Source organism: Podarcis bocagei (assembly GCF_964188305.1).
Source record: "Podarcis bocagei genome assembly, chromosome: 2".
Taxonomy (NCBI): Eukaryota; Metazoa; Chordata; class Lepidosauria; order Squamata; family Lacertidae; genus Podarcis; species Podarcis bocagei.
In genome coordinates, this window is record NC_138126.1 from 79,340,967 (window position 1) to 79,364,693 (window position 23,727).

Consider the following 23,727-nt stretch of genomic DNA (forward strand, 5'->3'; position numbering starts at 1 on the left):
ATATTAATGCAGCACCGAGTCTTTCTTTCATCCCAATCATTCTACAATGAAATAAACTGGATTTCGACAGACACAGTTGGTTGTCCTCCGAGGTTAATGGTAGCCTTGATCTATGGACAGCCCAGAAAGGTCTTCGTGATGAAAGACTTCATGGAAGTTAAAATGGTACTGCTTAATTATGGAATCCAGTGGCAGCCTAGATTTGTTTTGCCTGAGGCGATGCTTATTGGCAAAAGAATCAAAGAGTCTGGGTCACTGATGTCGATTACAGTTCTCTGGGCAGAGAGAGAAAGGGAGAGGAAATTTTCCTCAAGAACCTTATAAAATTCCTAGTGTGGCTGGACTGCGAATTCAAAGTGGCAAGACAGCGTTAGATCGGCAAGTAAAACTCATAGAGAATCTGGATGTCATTTCACAGCTCAGGTGGAAGAATGCCATTTTTTTTAATGCTTCTGAAAAGGAAAAGAAAGGTCCAGCCATCTTCCCATTGCGCTAGTTTTTTGACACAAGAGCATCCATAATGTAACTCTCCTCTGCAATCTGAAATAGTACAGTCGGAATTCTACCGTCCCTTTTCCACCTCATTCTGCAGCCCAGGAACGCATGAAGCTGTCAGAGCACTGATCTATCTACATCAGTGCTGTGGACACTTCCTGACAGCAGCTCCCCAGGGTTTCAAGGCAGTTCGATTCAGCCTGGGAACTTTTGCATGTTTCTGCCACTGAGCCATGGTCCTTTTCCATAAAGCCAGTTCTGAACGATGTCAGTACTAAAAGCAGACCGACCATTTATCTGTCTAGTATCCTAAGAGGACTTGGGTAAATACAGAGATCAAACTCACCAAATGGTATATATGGGGAAGTTTGCCTGCTTCTTAAATATATGCTAAAGAGCAGCACAGATGGCTGTGGCTGGCTTTGTAGAACATACTGCACAGGCTGGTTGCTGCAGCTCCACCCTTAGTTACTGCTTTTACCCTGCTGTTCCGTTGCTATAGAGTAAAAGCCTATCCTGGCATGTATTACTGAAGTGTGTTTTGTCTTTACTTCCCGTTTAGGGAAGTCAGAAGCAAACCTCACAAATAAGCATTGCAAGCTTGATTCATTCCCTCTTCTGGGATGGCGGGAAGGCATATTTTATTAATTCCTTGCAATGTCATGTTCTTTTTAATCGCCTGCTGCCTCTGACTACCATTTTTTCACTCACCTTAGACTTCTCCTGATGAAGCTCAATTTGAATGTCTGTTAGCTTGGTCCTGAGATCTTCATTGGCAGCTTGTAAGGACATAATCAGTGCCTCAGGCTTTTCAGCCTTGCTGCGTCCTTTTTTTGACATGGCTGTTGGCTGTTGTGAGTCTGTGCGTGAGAATCCTTTTTCAAATGGGAACAGCCATTTTTTCTTTCTTTCCATTAAAGTTGTCTCAGAACCTACTGTGTGACATTCGTAAAGATAGCCCCATCAGCTCCTTGGGCAGTCCTGGGAGAAATAAGATGACACAGCATTAGTTAGCAAGTTCAGTGAAAGCTGGAGTCTGCTTAGCAACACTCAATATAAAGACAATGTTTTGTTTTGTTTTAAGGATTTAGAAAACTGCCCTAGGTCATATATGCCAACCATGAATCATAGAGTTCTTGGGAGGTATATATGACAATTTAAAATCCACAATGCAATATCAAAACAGCATAGAACAGTTAAACACAATACAGTACTGAGAGGAATAAAAACATTCAACCAGATAAAAATTAAATAATACCAGGCAAAAGACAATGTTTAAAACTACAAAAGGAAATAATAGAGAATTGGCTGAAGGCGTACCTTCCTCATTCCAAAGTCAGCCCACCATCACAGAGAAGCCCCTGTTATTTGTACATGGACACTATAATTCTCCTATTGATAGAACATGGAGAAGGGCCTCTGTGGCTACGTTGCCGAAGCTGATAGGAATAACCATAACACAGATTTCAGATTATGTTTTCCACTGGCATATACTACAAGGACATTAGGGGTAAAATGTATTTTGGGGCACTCTGGGTCAGATTCAACTAACCTGGTGCTCTAGTAGAAACCAGTGCAAAGACACCCTGGGTGTCCACCGCTTCTCCTCCACCACTTTGTCACTTACTTAATGGCCTTGAGATTTCATTCCTCCCTTTCTGCTGTGCTTCATTTTATGTTCAGTTAATTCATGGATGGATTTAACCAATTAATGGCTTGGCTAGAGATTAAAACCAGATCTGTGATCAGCTAGAAACCAGCCATAGTTTGCTAGTATTTTTAGCACCTATGAATTTTCCTCCTTGTCGTCTTGATTTCCAGGCATCTACCCACGTGGCTGAAGAAACCTTCCCAATGGTGCATGCATTAGATTGCAGAGAAGCCATACAGAAATGGGACAGGAAAAGAAAGGAGTAAACATCAGCTGCTTTTTTCCTGCCTTCTTGCTATGGTCTGCTTGTGTTTTTTCCATATATCTGCTGATCTTGCATAAGTTATTAATATTGTCTTGGAGTATTGCAGTTGTCAGGTTGCAACCTGGAGATCTGTTCTGGCCCTTTACATATTTAAGGGAGTCTAGGTTTTTGTTGCACAGTGCTCCCTTAATTTTTCTCTCCCCACCCCCCACCCCACAAACAACCCTAATGCTTGCAGCAAGCAGAACCCCAGGGGAAGGAGGAGGGCAAAGTAGTGAAGGAGACTATTCTGGAATAAACTCTGATTTGGAAATGGCACAGTGTATGGGGCCAGTCCACTCACTGTTACATACCGTATGTTGCAATTCATCTAGGAAGGATTTAGATTGCATTACCAAGCATGGAGGTTGGAATATTAGGTCTGTAATAAATTGTTTGGAGAGGTGGGAAATCTGTGCTCTAAGAAGCAATTTCCCATTGGCCTGGGGACTCTTGTTCAAACAGGAATCTTAATTATATATACTGTATATATATTAAATGGGTTGCAGCACTTGTCAGTTGTAGTGGGGGGAAACCTGGAAAAATACTGGCAATGAATCCTGAAAGCTCAGAAACCAGAAGGCAAATCAAAGGACTCTTACGTTAGTCCTATTTTTGAACATTTGGGCTTGGCAATATCAGAGCTTTTTTTTGTTTGTTTCAAAGACTGTTGGAAGACTCAGCTGGAGAGATAGGACTTGTCACAACTCCCATACTGTCAACCACCAACATTTCCAATTATGTTAATTAAATGTGCAAATTAGCAGTGGCCCATCCGTTCAGAATAAACTCCAGTGCTGATTCCGCGGCTAGAACATCCATGGTGTCTGAGGCATGAATACCAACACCAGCTGCTTGTACAGAAGTCTCACACTGGCCAGTCCAGTTATTTGCCAGCATTGTGCTTTATGTGATTAGACCGGTGGCAATTTATCACAAAAAAACGCAATGCAAGCCAAGTCTGAAATTTCTGTAAGACTGCATATGCAGTGTATGTGTAATGTACATCCAGTTTAAGGAGGTGGGGTGGGAGAGAGATAATTTCTTTCTGGGTGTGCTTGTTTAAAGTAAAGAATTATAGCTAACACCTTTAGCTGTAGCACATAACTCCATTGTAGCAGCAGGAAGAAAGTGCTCTGGAGATGCCTTTCCTTACTGGCTGCAGGTTACCCCACAATTTGAACTCTCTCATAATGCTGCAGATGGCACACATCACCAACTGCAGTCCTGCAGCATGAGCATTGCTCAGTGTGCTGGATGTGCTGTTTTAAGGTCAATCTACAATGAGAGAGCATTGGCCCATAAAAGATGGATGCTTTCGCTTCCGAAATAGGATACCTTTGGCTGTGTATGCCTAAAAGCATAAAGAACGACAGTTAAAAATATCATTACCACACAGATGGAATGTCTCAATTCTACCCACATAGCAGGGAGGGTGTGATGCGACCATGCTTAGCAGCTGCAGAAAGGCTCAGTTGTATCGGTACACAGGAAAATATGAAAGAGAGGGAGAAGGGATCCATAATGAGGAAATGAGTTTTGGAGATGCCTTCAAAAAGGCTTGCTTATTCACCCTTGATTTATCAGATATCAAGTGCTGATTTCCCTCTCCTCTGCAGACAGACACATGTTACGCTTGGCATTTGTATTTGCTTACAGATGTATCCAGGCAGCTGTGACACACTGAACTAGTGAGATAACAAGCTTTAGCATAAATGCAGCGGGTAAGTTTGCTTACAATCCTTAGAATGCTGACTTGGCACTCTCAGCAGCTATTGGGACGTGCTGCTCAGTGCTCTAGAATTAATCATTCTAATCGGATTATGAATTAGATATACACGAATCAAGCCTAGGACCAAAGACACACACACCAAAATTCCACTGCACAGCATGGAACACAACAATAACGAACCTGAACAGTTTATACAAACACTAAAGTGGCTGGAGTGGTTGGCCTGTTGTTGTTGTTTTCAGTTCAGTTAAACACAAGCATATAAAATAATCTAGATAACTGCTACAGACAGTAGCCACTGTTCTGAAGCAAGAGGTCACAGGAATCCACTGGTAACAAGACCATAATGCTCTGTGGGTAATTAGGATGCAACCCCTCTGTGGCTTCAGGGGGATTTCACAGGGATGGTCATCAGCAGGAGTAAATTCCATAGCTTAACAATATTCTGCAGAAATAAGTACCGTACTTGCTCCCTATACAATCTCAATCTCTAAAACACATGCCCTACAATATGTGAAAAACTAGGATGTGCATCTTCTGGTATGCACTCACATGCACATTAAATGACTTGTGCAAGATTGCGCCTTGGACAATTTTGGGGCCATGGCACCCCAAAATTGGATGTCCTGATGCAGTCCATGCAGCCCTCTAGCCATCTCTTATCCACACATACCTTTCCTCTGCTCTCTCCAGGTATGGTCCATGCTTTAAAGCTCCAAGTCTGACCACCACTGTTTTTTTCCTTTGTTTTGTCTGTGGAAATGTGCTCTTTAGCACTCAGAGAAAATGTCAATCTGCTGAAAACCTGAACTGACGTTTGCGCCAACTGAGCGCTAAAGAGCAGGTTTTCATGAGGAAAGCTCAGGGAGGGAGGAGAAAGGTGCTCAGACAAGGAGCTTTCGAGTGTGGACCTATGCCTGGAAAGAGTATAGCAAAATATAAATGCAGCTAAGGCCTCAATGCAGCAGGCACCAAGACTGCTGGTGGTATATATCCCCTCCCCCCTTGCCTCTAATTGCTTAAGAATTCTTGATTAAGCCCCTGGTAGGAGCCATGTAAAAAATGCTGTTACAGCGCAATTCTCTTCTAACACTTATAGAAGCAGGAGCAGCAATATGTTTGCCACAACAGTTCGGCATAGATAAAGATTTATCGGAGATTAAATTCTGCTCCCATCCAATCTTGGAAAGCAGTTAAAACTATGAAGTGAGCACACATTGCCGAAGATCCTGTGGCTAGACTGTCTGTCTGCAGCAGCACTTAAAAATGTACACCACAAAATATGAATCTGGTTAAAATTGACCTTGTCAGATCAAAGGCATCCCTTAAGAGAAGGCATGTGCTCTCCTACTGTTCAGCGTTTTACTGAATGATCATTGTTGTCACTGCCTTGTCACTCTTCTGTGAAACGAGAATGACACCAAACCCCTTCTTTGTAAAGGCATTTGGGGCTGTTAATGTGGTGAGCACACACAGTGCAAATCTGCACATGTTTACTCAGGAAGAAGTCCCACTGTGCTGAATGCTGTGCATTTAAGGATTGCAGTTTCAGTGGCACAGTCCCATGTCGGAAATGTCCCTGAATTAGCATAAGTAAGCAACCTTCACTGACAGGGGGCAGCTAGCTTGAAATATCCCGGACTCTCCCTGCTGCAGACATAGGCAGACAGAATCCTTTTAGGGACTGGGTAAGGCATCACATTTGGAATCAATAAGGGAAATGTTCTTCCCAGCTCCATTCTTTCTTATCCTCTTTATATGCTCCTATTTGGTTCTCATGCATGCAGGGAAGCTTCTTCTCCAATGCAAATAGCAGGTTTGCTTGTGTGCCATTCCGGACTGGGGACAGAGCCGGACAAAGAATTATAGCCCCCCACCAGCTCTTATCTGGAATAGTCCCCCTGTGCCTACAATTTACTTAGAAAAAAAGCCATTTATGCAATTGCTAATTGCATGAATGGCATTGTATATAGTTTGACCCTAAGTTGCAGTTTATTAAAGGTCCACTCCAGAATCTGTGAGCTTAGAGTTCTTCTGAGCATGTACAGAGTGTATTTTGGTTTATCAGATAGTATAAACAGCCTGTATTGAAGATGGATGGGGGGGCAGCACTCCCGTATTAGTTTTTCATTTATTTCATAAAATTTACATGCTGCTTGACTGTCAAAAATACCTTAGAGTGCTTTATAAGGAGGTTAGACACATTTGAGGTCACTATGAATTGAAGTCACTATGGCTGGTGACATGATCCCTATACCAAATTGATGCTTTTCAGCATTTTTGTGACCTTAGGAGACAGGGAAGAGATGAAAGGAAAGCTTTGTAGGCTCTTGTCAATAACAACAAGAGCAGATTCCGTAGCCTGGACGAAAACCAAACAAAAACGGAGAGGCCCGTGAATATTTTGTTCGTATATGTGCTTGATTTTCAGCTCAACTTATAAACACTGTTCAGAATTAAGAGTAAATGTTGAAAAGGCATGAGGCAATGGTATCAACAGGATCTCACCCTCATGAGTTTGCTGGCTTGTGGGAGTTTTTCCTCAACTGCTTTTTGTCCTCTCACATCTCCTGTATTAAAGATTTTAATTTGAATCTTGATAAACTTATACAAACAAGCAGCGACATGTACAACCTCAGCTGTCCACTTCAAAGAAATGCCAAACATAACTGATACCCTAACATCTCCATCACCAGTGGTCATAAAATCCATAATCCATGTACCATAATCTTTTATAAATCAGATTTTCGTCCAGGTGTTAAAGTGCAGAAGAGGGCTCATATTTAGAACCCTTCCACAAGCCATTGATAAATATCCACCATTCAATCAGCCCCTGAACTCAGAGGACTTCATCAGAGCCTCAGTGTGGTGACCTTTGCATAGCAGCCAGCTCAGACAGCACGTATCCATTTCTCCCTGACCACCCATGCAGTAGGATGCAATTTACAGCCTCGGCTACAAATACTTCTCTTCTGTGATGAAAAGCCACAAAGCATGACACTCAACTGACTGTTATCATCTCTCACACCTGAATGCCTCTCGTTAAAGGTCTCCACGTATTCCCATTACAAAACTATTTCTCGGGGGCACACAATACTTATGGCACCATTTCAGTCGGGTCAGTTGACTACATCCCAGATAACCATTAAATCCTGGATGAACCGATCCAGCTGAAGAGTTTCTAAAATGCAGGCTAAAGGTAGAGAAAGGAAACACTTCTATCAAGCCCCCTTTCACTTGAAAGACCCACCATTCATTTTTAAACTGACATCTTATGTACATAACTAGGGATGTTGTGACATAAGCTTCCCCTGTCCAGAGTACTGAAACCGGTTTCAAGCCTTTTTTGACATGCCAGTTGAGTATAATAGAATTGTAGAGTTGGAAGGGGTTACAAGAGTCATCTAGTCCAACCCCCTGCAATGCAGGAATCTTTCACCCAATCTGGGGCTAGAACCCACAAACCTGAGATTAAAGAGTCTCATGCTCAATAAAAGCTTTTTTTGCCAAAACTTTTTTTAGTCTAAGAAGCCTGGTGACCTACCATCTCCTCACAATGACAAGGTTCTCTGACCATGGTTGGTAACTTTTGGGTGTGTTTTGAACTTGCACGTAAACCTCGCATTCCAGTTTGAACCTGATATAACCACAGAATAGACAACAAATCCTTTAAGTGATTCCATTTTGCATTTTATTTCATATTTCAGCAATGGACGCCTTCAGACTGTCAGTATTTTGTAGGGGTGTTGACTGCGGATTCAAACTCATAGTGGGACAATAAATCCAATGAAAAACACACAAATCCAATCCCCCCCCCCCAGCTTTTTGCAGTTAGGAAAGTGATGAGGAAAAAGTGTGGGATGGGCAAATGATTAAAAGAATGATACAGAACAACCACACAAGAATATCAGGATCGGTGCAAGATAAATTCTGTTTGTCATATAAAATCCCCACAAACTAAGGAGAAAAAATGCTCAGTAAAGACCCGACATAGACTAATCTCCATGTAAGCTTTGTGCAAGCAAATCGGGATGAATGCTTAATAAGCAGGCCATCTGGAGGGGCTCTATACCACCCTACTCATATGCAGAAGTATTAAATGTATATGGGAAATGGGAAATATCATCTATAACCATCTATAATACAGCTGCCTTGAAACATTTGTATACTATTGGGTATGTATTGGTGGGAGGAAAGGTAGAGCTCATGCTCAATTTTCAGATGTGATTACTGGGGCATGCTTCAGATTTGTGCAACAAAGCTCATGTCTCCAGGGCTAAGTGATTTATTGAAAATCATGACTTTCTTTTAAAAATATTTTGTCATTCAGTGGTTGTGCTGAAGCAGGCAGAATTTGATTTCTGACTAGTTTGACTTTCATTTCTCTCTCTGAAGCAGTGCTAGAGGTGGCGGCACACCATCATATACCTTAGGCAATAGAAACAAGAATAAGAATTTCAAGGCCTGATTTCTTCAGAGATCCTATATATGAAGGTAAATAGCTTTGGTTAGGACAAGCCAGTGTTTGGCTTCTTTCTCATGACCTTGTTGCAGAAGGCACACAAATACAAAAGCATCTGATTTTGCTCTAACAAATAACAATTAGCTAAATAGATAGGATTTCTCTTTTCCACATAAAATTGTCTGAAAACGCCTCCTGGCTGGATTGCAAAAATATGTTTGAAGCATGAAATAGTAGCCTATCTAACTATCCTTTGTGGTGTCCCTTTCTCTTGTCAGGCAAACCATGGTGATCACTTAACCCATTGTTATAAGCAGTTTGTCATCAATGGGAAGCTAGTAATCTATCAATAAGAAGGAAAGATTGTTCTTTCAGAGAACAATTTGGAACACAGAAGCTGCAATTTACTGTGAAATGGCTTCCAAATGAAGAACTCCTCACACAATTCTCTGTGATCCCTGACAAGCTTACAATACAACAGGAAGGGCAGCTGTGTCACTTAAAACAATAATATGTTCATAGATTAACTTCTGTTACAAATCACCCTGTGGAAATTCATATGGTATTTTGCTGCTTTTCCCAAGTCTGTTCATTGCTATCCCACCAATGGACAAATTGGTTCAGTTTTAGACTGATAAAAGCCTGAACCAAGCTAGAAAACAAGCTGCCTACTCCTCCTAACTCTGCCTACAGGATTTGGCCAGCAAAGATAGGAAACCCTATTTTTCCTGGATCACCAACAAAACCAGAGCTCAGTCTATTTGCCCCTCCTTTGTCCCCTATGAGAGAAGCTAATACTCAGAGACAGAAAGGCCCATCCATTCAGCTCCCTCAGAAAATGGGAGTTCAGCCTTTCCAGTCCTTTCTGCTGAAATACAATGAACAAGATAGTACAAAGGACTCTGGCAGGATTTGCCTAGCTTTTATTGGTTTGTGTCAAGCTTCACCTTCTTGGAGTGTATGAACAACCTGGTACCTTACCAAAGACTCCTAAATAAGCTCAGCAGTCATGGGATAAGAGGAGAGGTGCTCTTGTGACTCAGGAACTGGCTAAGTTGTAGGAATAAAATGGAGGATGAGGCTTCCAGTGGCTAAGACCCCTGATTGCCATTGTTTTTACCTCCACTGTAGGAAAAAAACCATGCTTCTAATAAATAAATAAATAAATAAATAAATAAATAAATAAATAAATAAATAATTTATTTATATCCTGCCCATCTGGCTGAGTTTCCCCAGCCACTCTGGGCAGCTCCCAATTGAGTGCTTCCAAATACCTCTCTGGGTGTGTTCCAATAAAAACTGAAACTGTATTGTAGTTTTCTTTCTGGTTTATCAAGGAAGCACCCCCATTGTGCAAAAAAAAATAAAAAAATTGAGAATTAGTTCCTCTAAGCTTTGGGTCACTTGGAAATATTAGCTCTTGTTGGTCAGAGCTTAAAATAATTTTATCAAACAGTAAAAAATTAAAGCTTGCCTTTTTTGTCTGGTTCCCCATCTTTGATCTCAACACATATAAGCACAGGTTATAGATTCACAGAATAGTAGAATTCTTCCTGATGTTTAGTCAGAATCTGCCTTTATGTGACTTGAAGTTATTGGTTCGGGTTCTACCCTCTGGAGCAGGAGAAAACAAGCTTGCTCCATCTTCCATGTGGCAGCCCTTTAGGTATTTGAAGATGGCTCTCATATATCCTCTTAGTCTCCTCTTTTTCAGACTAAACATACCCAACTCCACTGACCATTCCAGACCCTTGATAGTCTTGGTTGCCATCCTCTGCACACGTTCCAACTTGCAGATCCACCTTGAGATCACAGGAGTGTCACTTGGGTGTTCTATCTATCTAAGCAACTAACTATGCCAGTGTGGTGTAGTGGTTAAGAGCGGTAGACTCGTAATCTGGTGAAGCGGGTCCGTGTCTCCGCTCCTCCACATGCAGCTGCTGGGTGACCTTGGGCCAGTCACACTTCTCTGAAGTCTCTCTGCCTCACTCACCTCACAGAGTGTTTGTTGTGGGGGAGGAAGGGAAAGGAGAATGTTAGCCGCTTTGAGACTCCTTCGGGTAGTGATAAAGTGGGATATCAAATCCAAACTCTTCTTCTTCTACTTCCACTTGGTTGCACTTGGACCTGTCCAGCCTAGCAGGTTACTGGCAGTGCAATTGGGCCAGGTTGAGGAAAAGTCTCAAGCTCCAAATTACAGAGCAGTATCACAGTTCCTTAGGCAGCAGAGCTGTTAAGTAGAACACATTAGTCTTCCATGGTTCAATTTTCTTTTAGGTTACCTCTATAAACAAATACCTTAGGATTACCTCTATAAACTGTGTAAACACATTCCTAGATTTTTAGACCTCTGGAGATTCGAGTCTGGATGTTTTATTGGCTCATAAACCTTAAGCTGGCTTCATGTTACTAAGAGTTTTTTTTAAAAAATGTATTTTATTTATTTTATTTAACAAAACCTGTGCACCACATAACTATAAATATAAACTCTAAGTGGTTTGCTGGAAACATAAAATATACATTACAATTATCAATAAAAGTCAGAGTTAAAAGCAAGTTTTAAAATATTAAAAATACAATTTAAACTAGCGGTTAAAATTACAGATTAAAACACATGTCACCTTTTACATGTCTGTGTAGGCTTGCCTGAGTTGCCCATCCTAGAGTTTGAGCACAATCCAAACTTTGGCAGCCAACTGGAGAGTCTGCATGGAGGGGCAGCGTGCCCACATCTGGAGCCCTGCCATGCATGGCAGCTAGGGCAGAATGTGTGTGTGTGTGTGGGGGGAAGCAGACAGGTAAATCACTGCAGTAAGACCTGAAACTGGCATAACAATTGGGCCTAGAATGGACCCAATGCCATTGCACGAGAACAGTGAAACCGTCTCAGGATCTAATGGATTCTGGACTGCCTTAGCTCTCCTTGCTCCCTGCCCCTAGATTGCCCCAGTCTGCTCTTACGCTGGCTGTCCCTTATGGGCATCCTGCCAATGGCACTCATACTCGGCAGGCAGAAGAAGAGCCAAACTGATGGAGTGGCACACCATTCTGTTGGTGGCAACCAACAAGAGACTGGCTTAGATGGCAAGCCTAGCCTCCCCCCAGTGCTAGCTAGGGGCTCTGGACTGCTCTGACCAAAAGATATATTCCTAGTGCTTGGTGGATGTCATTTGTAGCAGCTGCCTTTGCCTCATTTCTTGCAGCACTTTATGCAGGGGAGAAGGGGCAGCCACGTCCATTTAAAAACACAGTGCAATAATCATGCAACAGGGGCTCCATTCCTCACTCTGCCTTTTGAATTTAAATGGCAGTGAGGTATTTTAATCATTTTTACTGCAAAATGGTTCGGGAATTGAAATGCACAGAATAAACAGTATTTTCCAAGCGGTGACAGTGAAGAATTAATGCAAATTTCCCTATGCTAATGCTTTTGTTTAAGTTGAGCATCTCGCAGCGTGGATTGTTCCCTGGCTGCTAATGAATGGCCTCCACTTTTTGTGTGAAGCCAATTGCAGGGTGTTGTTAAATGCAAACCCTCGTTATTTATCAAAACATTTGTTTGTGTGTTTCATTAAAACGAAAGGTTTGTTTTCGTGTCTTACTTCGTGTACATTTATGTCATAGCTCTGTGCTTGGAACTTGAATGCAAATGAAGCTAATATGCAATTATTATAATTTTTGACATGCAGCTGGATGGTCTTGCCCTTGCTGCATATATCAACATATTCAGAACAATCCGAAAACTGAATATTTCACTTGGCTCTCCTGTCATTCTTGTGATTTCTACCCACAAACAAATGGATGTGAGTGTCACTTTTCATGAGCTGTTGAAGAATGGATCAGGCAAAGACTCTGGAGACAACAGGAAGGAACATGCCATTTTTAGCTTGCTAAACAACACACATTTTCCCTTCTCCTTGAACTGCCTGCAGTGGAAGGCCAAACAAACTTAACTCCAAGGGACCAAGGTGCCAGAATGGGTTCTCCTAAGCAACCAAAAATTCACATCTAGCTACTTCATCAGCTGGCAAAAAAATTCTGTTTGCTAATGTCAGGGACTGGGCAGAGGAGGAGGAGTGTGGAGACCGCCTCCCCATCCTGACCCTTCCAGGGAGGAAGAAGAGGAAAACAGTATAGATTTACAACAGTGGTTTGTGGGAGATCATAGCTCAGAGGCAGGTGAGGGGAAAAGTGGGAGAGAAGGGGGTGTGTGGAAATTAACTTGGGACAACACCATTATCCAAGAGACTGGGTTCTATGGCTTCTCTCTGTGAGGTTTGAAATAAAAAAGGATGTAAGAAACTTTTCCTTGTCTTTATACTTCCCTGGGCAACCATCTGGGAGCTGCATATAGCACCCTGACAGCTAAAGGGATTTTGCCAGAGCTGCCAGGCTCTAAATATAGACCCCTGTCCACTAAAATGCAGATGAGGAACGTCTAGTTCCCCCACATGTTGATGGACTGCAACTCCCATCACCAATGACCATTAGGCATGCTGGCTGGCCTTAATGGGAGTTGGGAGTCCAACAACATCACATTGGGTACCCCTGCTCTAGCAGCAGCATCCTGCCATTTTGGTCAGTCTTCAAGGGAAGCCCCATGTAGAGTGCCTTGCAGTAATCAATAAATTAGTGTAGCTTGTAGTATGGTGACAAGGCTGCCCTGATCCAGCTAGTTGTAGATGGAAATAAGCACTTCTTCCCAGAGGCCACTTGGGCTTCTATCAGGTGCACCAAGTTGGGCCCCACATTGGGGGAGGGGGCTGTCGCACGTGCATGACATCACATACACAACACCCCCCCCCCCGGTCGGGCCACATCTGCTGGGATGCTCTAGCAATGGCCCTCCAAGCCTCCTGCTCATCCTGGCGTTTGGGTGATTGTGCCAGTGCTCACCCAGGGGTGGCAGGTGATGGCAGTTCCCCTCAATATTGAAGCCCCTCGCATCCCATATTTCCAGCCCCGCTGGCTTCTAGTGACAGGATTATAGAATCATAGAATTGTAGAGATGGAAGGGACCATGAGGGTCTAATCGCCTACAATGCAGGAATCTTTTCTCCAGCATAGGGCTTGAACCCACTGCCTTGAGATTAACAGTTTCATGCTCTGCCAACTGAGCTATCCCAGTCCATGAACCTTCAGGGTGTGTGCGACTACATGTAGGACAGGTCGGCCACCCAATTCCTGAATTTAGGGACTACCTACCAAGAGCATCTCTGTTTTGCCAGGATACACCAGACACTGGTGCTGCATAGCTAATATGATTTTAAAAACTGTGCTGTTTTTATGCACATGTGCTTCATCCTAAGAGCCAATCAGAGGGATGCATAAGCTGCATAAATCAGATTATTATTAGAATAAATACACAAGTAAATTTCACCCAAGTGCAAATTTATCAAGTGTGACCTTTGGACTGTATTTTGGATGTTTGAGAAGGTCACCGTGTTGGGCTGCAGGAGAGAAGCCTATTTTGAGTTTACTCGTATTGATGGAATTTCTCTCTGTTTTTAAAGGCCTTTCATATAATTTGGCTTAAGACAAGCTGCATAAGAAAAGGCAATGCACAAAGCCCAAGAACAACCTTGACAGCATTTCTAAAAATAGAGAGCTTGCAGTTAGAGCACTAAACCTGGACATAAATCAAAAGAAATTATTTATTCAGCATGTGTGTATGCACGCACAATGCACTCATGCAAACACACACGCAAGCACATGCCCCATATGCAGCCACGAGTCTTTAAAATACCTGAGCATCAAATATTTTACCTATCAGTCCCTTTCATTGATCAACCTAACAGTACTATTTTTCCCTACAGCCTCCTCCCAACACATTGTGATTGCACTTATCACTCAGTAAAAACAATAAAAGATATCAATAGGCTTGGAAGGATAGCCAGTAACCAAATAAGAAAGGATGAGTTAGGAGCTTATGGGAACAGATGGGAATTGTTAAATTGACAGTAATATGAAAGAAACGTGGAATTATAAAGAAAGATTAGACAGTTGGAAGCTGGTTGCGCATAATATAAAAAGAAAAACTGGGATAGCAGAGATTGGAATAGATTTAATTTTAAATAACTAACTGTAAGAAAGGATAAACATGACCTCTTTTATTACCTATTTATTACTAATGCAGTTTTTGGTACTCTTTGTGATGTAGTTGAATAGAAACATTTTAAGTGTTGAGACTGCAGGAGTGCACAGTTTGAAAGTACTGTATTTTTCTGTATATAAGATGCCCCCGTGTATAAGATGCCCCCTATTTTGGGGGACTACAAATGGGGGGGGATTGCCCAGAGTTGTTGAGCTTTTTTTTGGGGGGATGCTGACCACCACTGACAATAGCAAGAGCTGCCAAAGCCTCCAATCGACTGCCCGATTGCCGCCAGCAGCCACCAATCTCCCGCACAATTGCCGTGGCGACAGCCTATCAACAGCAACCCTTGCTGCAGCCACCAATCACCTGCCCTATCACTGCTGACACTCCTGCTCACAGCAGCAACCAATCGCCAGTCCACCCTCTGCACTATCCATGTATAAGACAACCCCCAATTTCTAACATAATTTTTTTAATCAAAAAAACCTCGTTTAATACACTGAAAAAATACGGTATGTTTGCATGTGGAAACTATTTACAATTATTCATATATTTCAAGTAATTATCCATAGGCTTACAGATAAGAGGGAGAGAGGGGGGGGGGAATGGGAATCATATTGCAAAACAAGCCCCATTTGATGTTTGTCAAGATATCTCAGTTGAAATTCATGAGAGATTTGATCATTAATTTTGCATTTTGTTGTTTGTGTGGCAGTAAATATTGTACATCTAGCCTTGCAGCTGGGGACTGAATGGAAATCTGTGCAGGCAGATGTTGTGCTCACTATGATCTGAATTGACAGGATCTAAGAAACCTCCCAGTGCTGGTATTAATGAGCAAATTATATATACTTTTAGTCGAGGGTGAACCATCCAGAAAAGAAGAAAAATCCTGGGTAAGAAGTCTCCAGACAAATCTCCTATTACATGTAGTCCAGAGGAGGCCCAGATTTTTTACAGTAATAAAGGCCATTCCATAGAAGGACAACAGAAGCATCACTGGAATACAGTGGAACCTCGGGTTAAGTACTTAATTCGTTCCGGAGGTCCGTTCTTAACCTGAAACTCTTCTTAACCTGAAGCACCACTTTAGCTAATGGGGCATCCAGCTGCCGCCGGAGCACAATTTCTGTTCTCATCCTGAAGCAAAGTTCTTAACCTGAGGTACTATTTCTGGGTTAGCGGAGTCTGTAACCTGAAGCGTCTGTAACCCGAGGTACCACTGTACTGATTCCTCTGCAAGGCAGAGTATATTCTCAGAATGATTTCTAGTGGCAAAAAGAAACAAAACATACGGCTATGCATTCATTAGGGTAAATATTTGTTACGGGGGGATATAATTGTATGAATTCTCCACTCCAAATGTATTAGTGCTGCACGGGAATGACTGTATTGATATAAATGTATTTGTAGCAGCAAGAAATGAAGAAAAGGTGGTTTTGTATACAAGAGGTGGGGAATGTAGGCACATACAGAGTCTTCCCCACCTCCTGCAACTGTAAAAGCATTGTGCAGTGAATTGAATTCAAAAGCAGGGATGCTTTATTTCTGCAATTATACTTGACCTAAATGGTTATAAAAGGTTGTGCTATCGGAGTTATTGACATGGCAGGAGGTCACCCAGGCAACTCCAGTTATTGGGCAGCTGATAAATGGAGTGGATAAGTATGCAAGTGCACAATATTTGTTGAGAAGGGAGTAACCACTACAGAGCTGAGTAGATACCTAGCCAAGAGGTGATGATATCAGGGATTCGTTCCATACATTTTGAAAGCACTTGACACTGGCTTTCATTATCGAATTTGAAACACACTTAAATGGAATAACGGGGGAGAAAACTGATGAAAGCCAGAGAAAATATCCAGAACATTTCCTCCGCCCTGATTGCAGCCTCTGATCTCTATCTCCATCTGTCCTTTAACGCTGTCAAGCTATGGAGGCTGTATCCAATTGGGAAATACAGGAACATATGGTGCCCTTCAGATTCACTAACTCTTGTATATTTCAGCACACGGAATGTCCTTCTGGCCTTTTGAGTTAGTGTCCCTCTTTTTCTTAAAGATGCCATTGTTTTCTGACCCTCCTTTAAAGAGAAGCATGTATAAATTAAAACAGCACTCAGAGATGCAGAAATTAAGTAGGCAAAGCTTTTCCAGACAGTATCTTGCACCACTTAAATAATAAAGGGACACCAGTGTTCTTGTACCTGTAGCAAAGCCTCACCAGGAGAACTTCTTCCTTGCACACTTGCCTTGCAGAGTAGGCCTGCTTCTCTAATGGTTACCACCACCAGCTCTGTGGGAGTCTGCAGGCTACCTTCACCCCAGACAAGGATGAATTAGTAAACTATTAGGCCATGAAATTGTGGGCCAGTGGGCCTTGCTCTTCCAGCCAATCCCTTGCAATTTATCCAGCGTGTAAAGCCAGCTCTCTAGCTCTGTTTCTTCCCAAGAACAGATCAACAGTTCCCCAACAACACAATATTTCTAGCCTGTTTATGAGTACGTTTTAAGGAAGACCAGCTTCTCTGAGCAGTGCATAGTAAAATCTGGCATGGATGCCCGATGGAAAGGAGGAGACAAAGCAGCAAGGGCAGCCCAGACTCTCTCCTCTCTCACTGGCCTCTTGAGAACCACAGTCACATTTGTCAGGTATATGAGCCCGTCTCATGTTTTCCAGGTAGCCATCTTAACCACCCTTGTGTATTTGAATAAAACTGGTGGAGATAGCAGATTGCCTGACTTAAATGGTGAGGGCCTGGAGAACAGTGCTCCTCTGTCACAATACCCACATTCCCGAGAGGGTGAAGCAGAGACAAAGATGGCTAAACTGAAACGTGAACGGGTGCAGTGCTGATGGAGACACAGCCAGCAAGAAAGAGGACAGTCTTTGGGTTGTATCCAACAAAGTTGTAACCTTTTGTGGCATCTGTACATTCCCTGTATCTGCTCCAGGGGATAGGAGGTGCCCCCAGAAAAGATTTGGGAGAGGACAAGCAGAGAAACAAGTCCCTTGGTTACCCCCCACCCCTTTTATATAATACATATTGTAGTAGGTTGTCTAGAGAACATTAGCTACTGGGCGACTAAGCAATGCAGTAAAAAAAAAAATCCCTTGATTTTCAACGAAAATTGGTTCTCAAAAAAACTTATAATTAAATTCCATACAAAGGCACAATATTGCTGGTGGTGATGGGGAGGCAGTAATTGCTGCTGATAATGATTTCAGGACCTTTTCTCCAGAGGTTGGGGCAGGGAATATACAAAAAGAATCAGAGGTGGGCTGCCTTATGGTTACGATGTCAATTCATACAAGCAGCCGTAAGTAGCAGCGTTAGGTATGATACTATTATTACACAAGTGTAATCAAAGGAAATATTGCTACTGTTTCAGAAATGACAGATGGTTATTGACTCTGGTCTCAATGGGGAAAAATTAGGACCTTTGACATATACTGTTTGCCTTGATTGATGAAAAACAGCTGTGTATACTCAGGAATCAGCATGGCACACTTGGTACCTGCCACTTCCCTGTGTTTTATTATTTTTGTCTCCCGACTGGAAGCCTGCACAGATCTTCCACTCTAGTGCAGTACAGCGGTACCTCGGGTTACAGACACTTCAGGTTACAGACGCTTCAGATTACAGACTCCGCTAACCCAGAAACAGTACCTCGGGTTAAGAACTTTGCTTCAGGATGAGAACAGAAATCGCACAGCGGCAGCGCGGCGGCAGTGGGAGGCCCCATTAGCTAAAGTGGTACCCCAGGTTAAGAACAGTGTCAGGTTAAGAACGGACCTCCAGAACGAATTAAGTTCTTAACCCGAGGTGCCACTGTACTAGTATAATACCTGGCATTGACTGTTAAGGTGGCTTGTGTGAGTTGACACTGTTAGCATAATATCATACACTGACAGTTAAAGGCTCACCAAATAGAATCTGAAGACTGGGGCCCACTTCAGACATCGCAATTGCCAGGGTGAGGGGACTGGAAGATTTCAAAACCACAGTTGTTTAATCACAGCTAGTCATGTCATCCAACCCAAACCCAACAAACTTAAGACCAGCTTAAAACAATTGGTTGTGAAATGGGCTTGTTTCAAGCAAACCATCGTTAATGGTGTACAGTGGTACCTCGGGTTAAGTACAATTCGTTCCGGAGGTCTGAAACTGTTCTTAACCTGAAGCACCACTTTAGCTAATGGGGCCTCCCACTGCCCCCGCGCCGCCGGAGCACGATTTCTGTTCTCATCCTGAAGCAAAGTTCTTAACCTGAGGTAATATTTCTGGGTTAGCGGAGTCTGTAACCTGAAGCGTCTGTAACCTGAAGTGTATGTAACCCGAGGTACCACTGTATATCATGGTGGGAATGAGTCCTGAGATCCTATCTCCCCTCTTTGACTGTGAGGAAATTGGGAGCTTTCACTTCCATTTTTAATTAAACACAGCCTTGTCATGTCATCCAAACCTGACGAACTTTGGCTAATTCTAACAAATGTTTGTTCAACACCTACCAACTTCAAACCATGGCTTATGAAGCTGGTTTGTCTCAACAAACTATGTTAGGCCTAGCCACAGTTTAGGGAAATGCTATTCTGCACGTCATCAAAAAGGAGCAGGAAGCTGCTGATCCAGCTGAACTGGAGGAGGAGAGTGGAGCTGGAACAAACCTGGAACTATACAGCTTTCCCCCATCATGATAAGCCATGGCTTGTCATGACCTCAAAGCCAGTTCTGTCTTTTTAGGGAAATTTAGTAAATTTAGTCAACGGATGCCAGACACAGGCAAGGTATTTTACACATTTAGGTGCTTGGTGCTTTGAGTACAATTTTGGAAAAGCTGAAAAGCAAGACCATAAAGTAAATTGAAGACTTTGCCATCCATAACCAGTTGTTCTGAAAAACTGCAGAACCAGGTATTTCAAGATTCTGTATTGTATCAAGAGATTCGTCTCATTCACTCCAGAGAAGCTTCCATTGTTCAATTGTTCATTGTTCAATTGAAGCTTCAGTTGTTACCAATGCTGCAAACAAAGCCCTAAATGAAGCTATGGTTGCATGTGTGGTTCTTGCTCCTTTGCATATGTTGCCTGTTTGTATTATGTCTGTGGACATAGTAGTAGTAAAAGATGCATTTATTTAACAAATTGTATACTGCTTAACTGTAAATAAAATCTCTAAGCAGTTGGCAAAGAACATGAAATATACATTAAAACTGTCAATAAAAATCAAAATTAAAAAACAAGTTTACTAAAAAGGAAAATTAATAAACACCTTAAAGTATACATTCCAAGCAAAAATTATGGATCACATCAACTTTACATGTCTGGGTAGGTTTTCGTAAACAGAAAAGGTTTTAAGAATACAGTGAAGGCACCTTCCTAATTCCAGGGAATTCCAGGGTGTAGATGCTGCCACATTAACAGATAAGTTCCTTACAAATGTGGAAGAGACATTATGTGGCACTTGTCAAAGTGGTTGTGTGGACAAAGAGATGAAGCAAAAAGAGCTTGTGTGTTTGTATTTGTGTGTGTGTATGTATGTATGTATGTGTATGTATATTTGGAGAGCTGGAAGAAAGTGGATATCAGATTTTGATGACATTTTCAGCCAGGCATAGGCAAACTCCGGCCCTCCAGATATTTTTGGGACTACAATTCCCTTCATCCCTGACCACTTGTCCTGTTAGCTAGGGATGATGGGAATTGTAGTCCCAACCATCTAGAGGGCCAGAGTTTGCCTATGCCTGTAAATTTAGGTAGTATGGAAACTCCTTGACACTCATTAGAAGCATTGCAGCCTTCCTAGCCAACTCCCCCCCCCTCTTACAAATACACATATGCAACTAGATCTGAAACAGCGTGACTAGTAAAAGCAAGTGTCTTCTTGGGAATAGAGGAATATGTGTTTAATTTAAAATGCATAACTGAGCGAAACCAAATGGCACTGTTGATTTCCACAAAGTATTGGGCACCTTTATTCTTGATGCCCCTGTGAATATAATTTCAATAAGCAGGTTTTTGATGTACTTTGTCATAAATAGAGCTGGCCCTACCAGTAGATAAGAGTTACATGATCACCTCAGGCAGCAGATTTGGGGCAGCAACTGCTCAGTTTATTAATGTTATACTTCTACTCCCAGAGTGTAGTGCTTATGAGGCATTTTGGGGTGGACAGGACACCAGTTGTTGTTCCACCTCAGACAAAGCAGTAGGTATTGAGCTGGTCCTGTTTATGGAATGCCTAGTGAAAGGTCATTTACTGAACAATATGAAATTGCTAGAAGGGTGTAGGAGTATTCTTGAGGGTTTTTTAAAATTAAAAATAATAATACCAGAAACAAAACAGTAGCAAGCAGGCTTTCATCCCAAATTGCACTTTCTTTAGACCATTGCATGAAAGGCTGTTTTATTTCCATTATCTTCTACCCCTTCAGATTTCAACTGCAGGTACATTACATCTGGTGGTCCTCAACTCCTGTATAAACTCATAGCTGTTCTATTTCATCTTTTTAATAAAGCTTAAATGTTTTGTTATTTGTAGCATCATTTCTTTCACTGGCATCCCTCAGCAGTGCAGTTTGTGGGCACTAAGGGACAACAAGCAATATGTCGCTGCAATTAAAGAGCAGGACAATTAATTTTCATCTTAGGAGGTTATTAATAGCGAACAAAAAGTGCCATGTTGCTCTTGTTGTTCTGCATCGTACAAATTATATGTTTCATTCAGCCAAACTTTTTTTTTTTTGAGACAAGCTAGTAAGGCTATAATTTTTTATGACTTACAGAGGGTGATAAAAAGAAGTTAGTTGGAAGTGAAATGTTCATCACAGTTTATATGAATCCTGCAATTTTTGGAAAAGACATCTCAAAGGCGACGAGAGCAAATCTGCAAGAAAATATTTCAGGGTCTGCTTTTGCTGCAAACAAAGCCTTAAACAAGGCTATGGTCACCACTTTTTCCTTTGCAGATGTTGCCTTCACTGTCACCTCAGGTGTCCCGGCACCTCAATAATAATAGTAATAGTAATAGTAATAGTAATAGTAATAGTAATAAAGTCCAGCCAGATGGGTGGGGTATAAATAAATTATTATTATTATTATTATTATTATTATTATTATTATTATTATTATTATCCTAAAAACAGAATCCTTCCAGATTCTACACCAACGCCACTGACGCAAGCTCCACTGAGCAGAAGAGTACAACTACAGAAGTCCCTTGAAATGCAACAAAGAACATGAAGGCTCAGATGTGACTATCAAAAATAATTCTCCCTGAACTGCTGTATTTTCCATCTTGTGAGCCTGCTGTGTATAGAGGCTGACCCCAAGGACCAGCAGATTTTCACTACACAGGTGCAAACCTCCCTTCTCCACCATGTACACATTTGAGAGCTAAGGGCTCCTAGCACTAGTGCTAGACCCCTAGCACTAGGCAGGACAGCCAAGTAAGGCCTCAGGCCAATTAAACGGGCAGCAGGGCAGATTCCATGACCATACAGCTTCCTCTCTCTACCTCCAATACCCAAACGTTAAGTGTAGACTGCTGCAGGAGAAAGCCTATGTGTAGAAAGTCTATGGGTGCATAGGCTTTCCAGAGTTGATGTAGGGCACAGTTTTCCAACAAAGTTAGTGTACACACATGGGGTGGAATTCAGCGTTGTGCAAAGGAGAGTGCACTGTGTCTCTTGCACACTGTGTTCATGTTGCATGCAAAAGTATCTACGGAAACCCAACCACATTTTTCATTTTTATAAAACGGAGGGCGGGCGGGGGCGGGAGAGAACCTGAAACTCTCCAGATGTTGCTGGACTCCAGCTTCCACAATCCCTGACAATTGGCCATGCTGCCTGGGGCTGATAGAGAGCCAGAAGTCCCCCACCTATTCTATAACATGGAGTGGGAGGTTGGTTGCTTAACCCTTTCCTAGCCTATGTGATTTGAACCATAAGCAAATAATTTACAAATTGTGCCACCTGGATTTGGCAGACTAGAATATGGCAACTCTACCTGGAGAGCGGATTAGGGTTGGGGGATGGGTGCCATCTCTCCACTCTGCTAAAAAGAATGTTTTGGAAGGGAAGGGAAGGGAAGGGGAGGGGAGGGGAGGGGAGGGGAGGAAAGGAAAGGAAAGGGCCCAATTCCAGTGCTTTAGAACTGTATGCTCCACCTGATCGAGAGATATTAGAATTAATTATTATGTCATTTTAAATAGAAACAGCATCTTTTGATCTTTCTGTTTTTAAAAGGTGGAATTCAGTCCCATATGAATGTGTTTCCTCAGTTTAATTGTGCAGTCTACTTGCCTGAGCAGCTATAAGCAAGGGAATTGTTCATGTGTAAAGCTCCAGAGACAGGAAACCACTTGACTGAGAAGCTAGGAAATCCCCATGAGCAGCAAACTAAGCCCTCCCTTCCCCGGCAGTGTCACTTAAATTCTACTGGACTGACCTTTGCTCAGTTCCATAGCTGATTTTCAATATCAAGGTTTATATTTCCCTAATTATGTATTCGTTGAGACTTTTTTTTTTTGCAGGCAGACTGGAGAGAATGCTTCTGAGCATGTGCAGTGTGCCTTTCAATTACAGCCAATTTACACATCAAATGGTGATTATTCCCAGGCAGATTTGAGTCCCAGTGCCTTGCATTATTTGCAAGCAAAACTCCCTCTCTCTTATACCCCCAAAAATCTCCATATGTAATGTTACAGGAGATATCCTATATGACCATTTTGAAAATGAGTATTTTTTTATTGCAACATTTTTTCTTTTTTATTATTTGTTCTTCTATTTATTGAAACCTTTCCCCTGAAATGTTTTTCAAAGAAACCAATCAATCAATTTCTTTATTCGACCGATAGTCAGAATTAAAACACAATAATTATAAACTATAACATCATAGGAGATACATAGGTAAGGTAGGGCCACAGAAATAGACCTCTCACAGATAACCCACATCAAAGCATTCAGTTATACGTTTCCGACGC

At 42.1% G+C, this 23,727-nt stretch overlaps 1 protein-coding gene across 4 annotated transcripts in view; it reads right to left on the reverse strand.

The window, feature by feature from the left end:
• JAKMIP2 (janus kinase and microtubule interacting protein 2) overlaps positions 1 to 23,727 on the reverse strand; it is a 109,920-nt gene that overhangs the window by 40,175 nt on the left and 46,018 nt on the right. For 3 of the 4 annotated variants that reach the window (XM_081181018.1, XM_081181017.1, XM_081181019.1), the window contains exon 2: positions 1,207 to 1,476. In XM_081181018.1, the coding sequence (XP_081037144.1) occupies positions 1,207 to 1,410 (204 nt within the window). In that variant the 5' untranslated portion in view covers positions 1,411 to 1,476. Of the gene's footprint in view, positions 1 to 1,206; positions 1,477 to 3,842; positions 3,860 to 23,727 lie in introns of those variants that run through there. The other variant, XM_081181020.1, reaches the window with a different exon arrangement.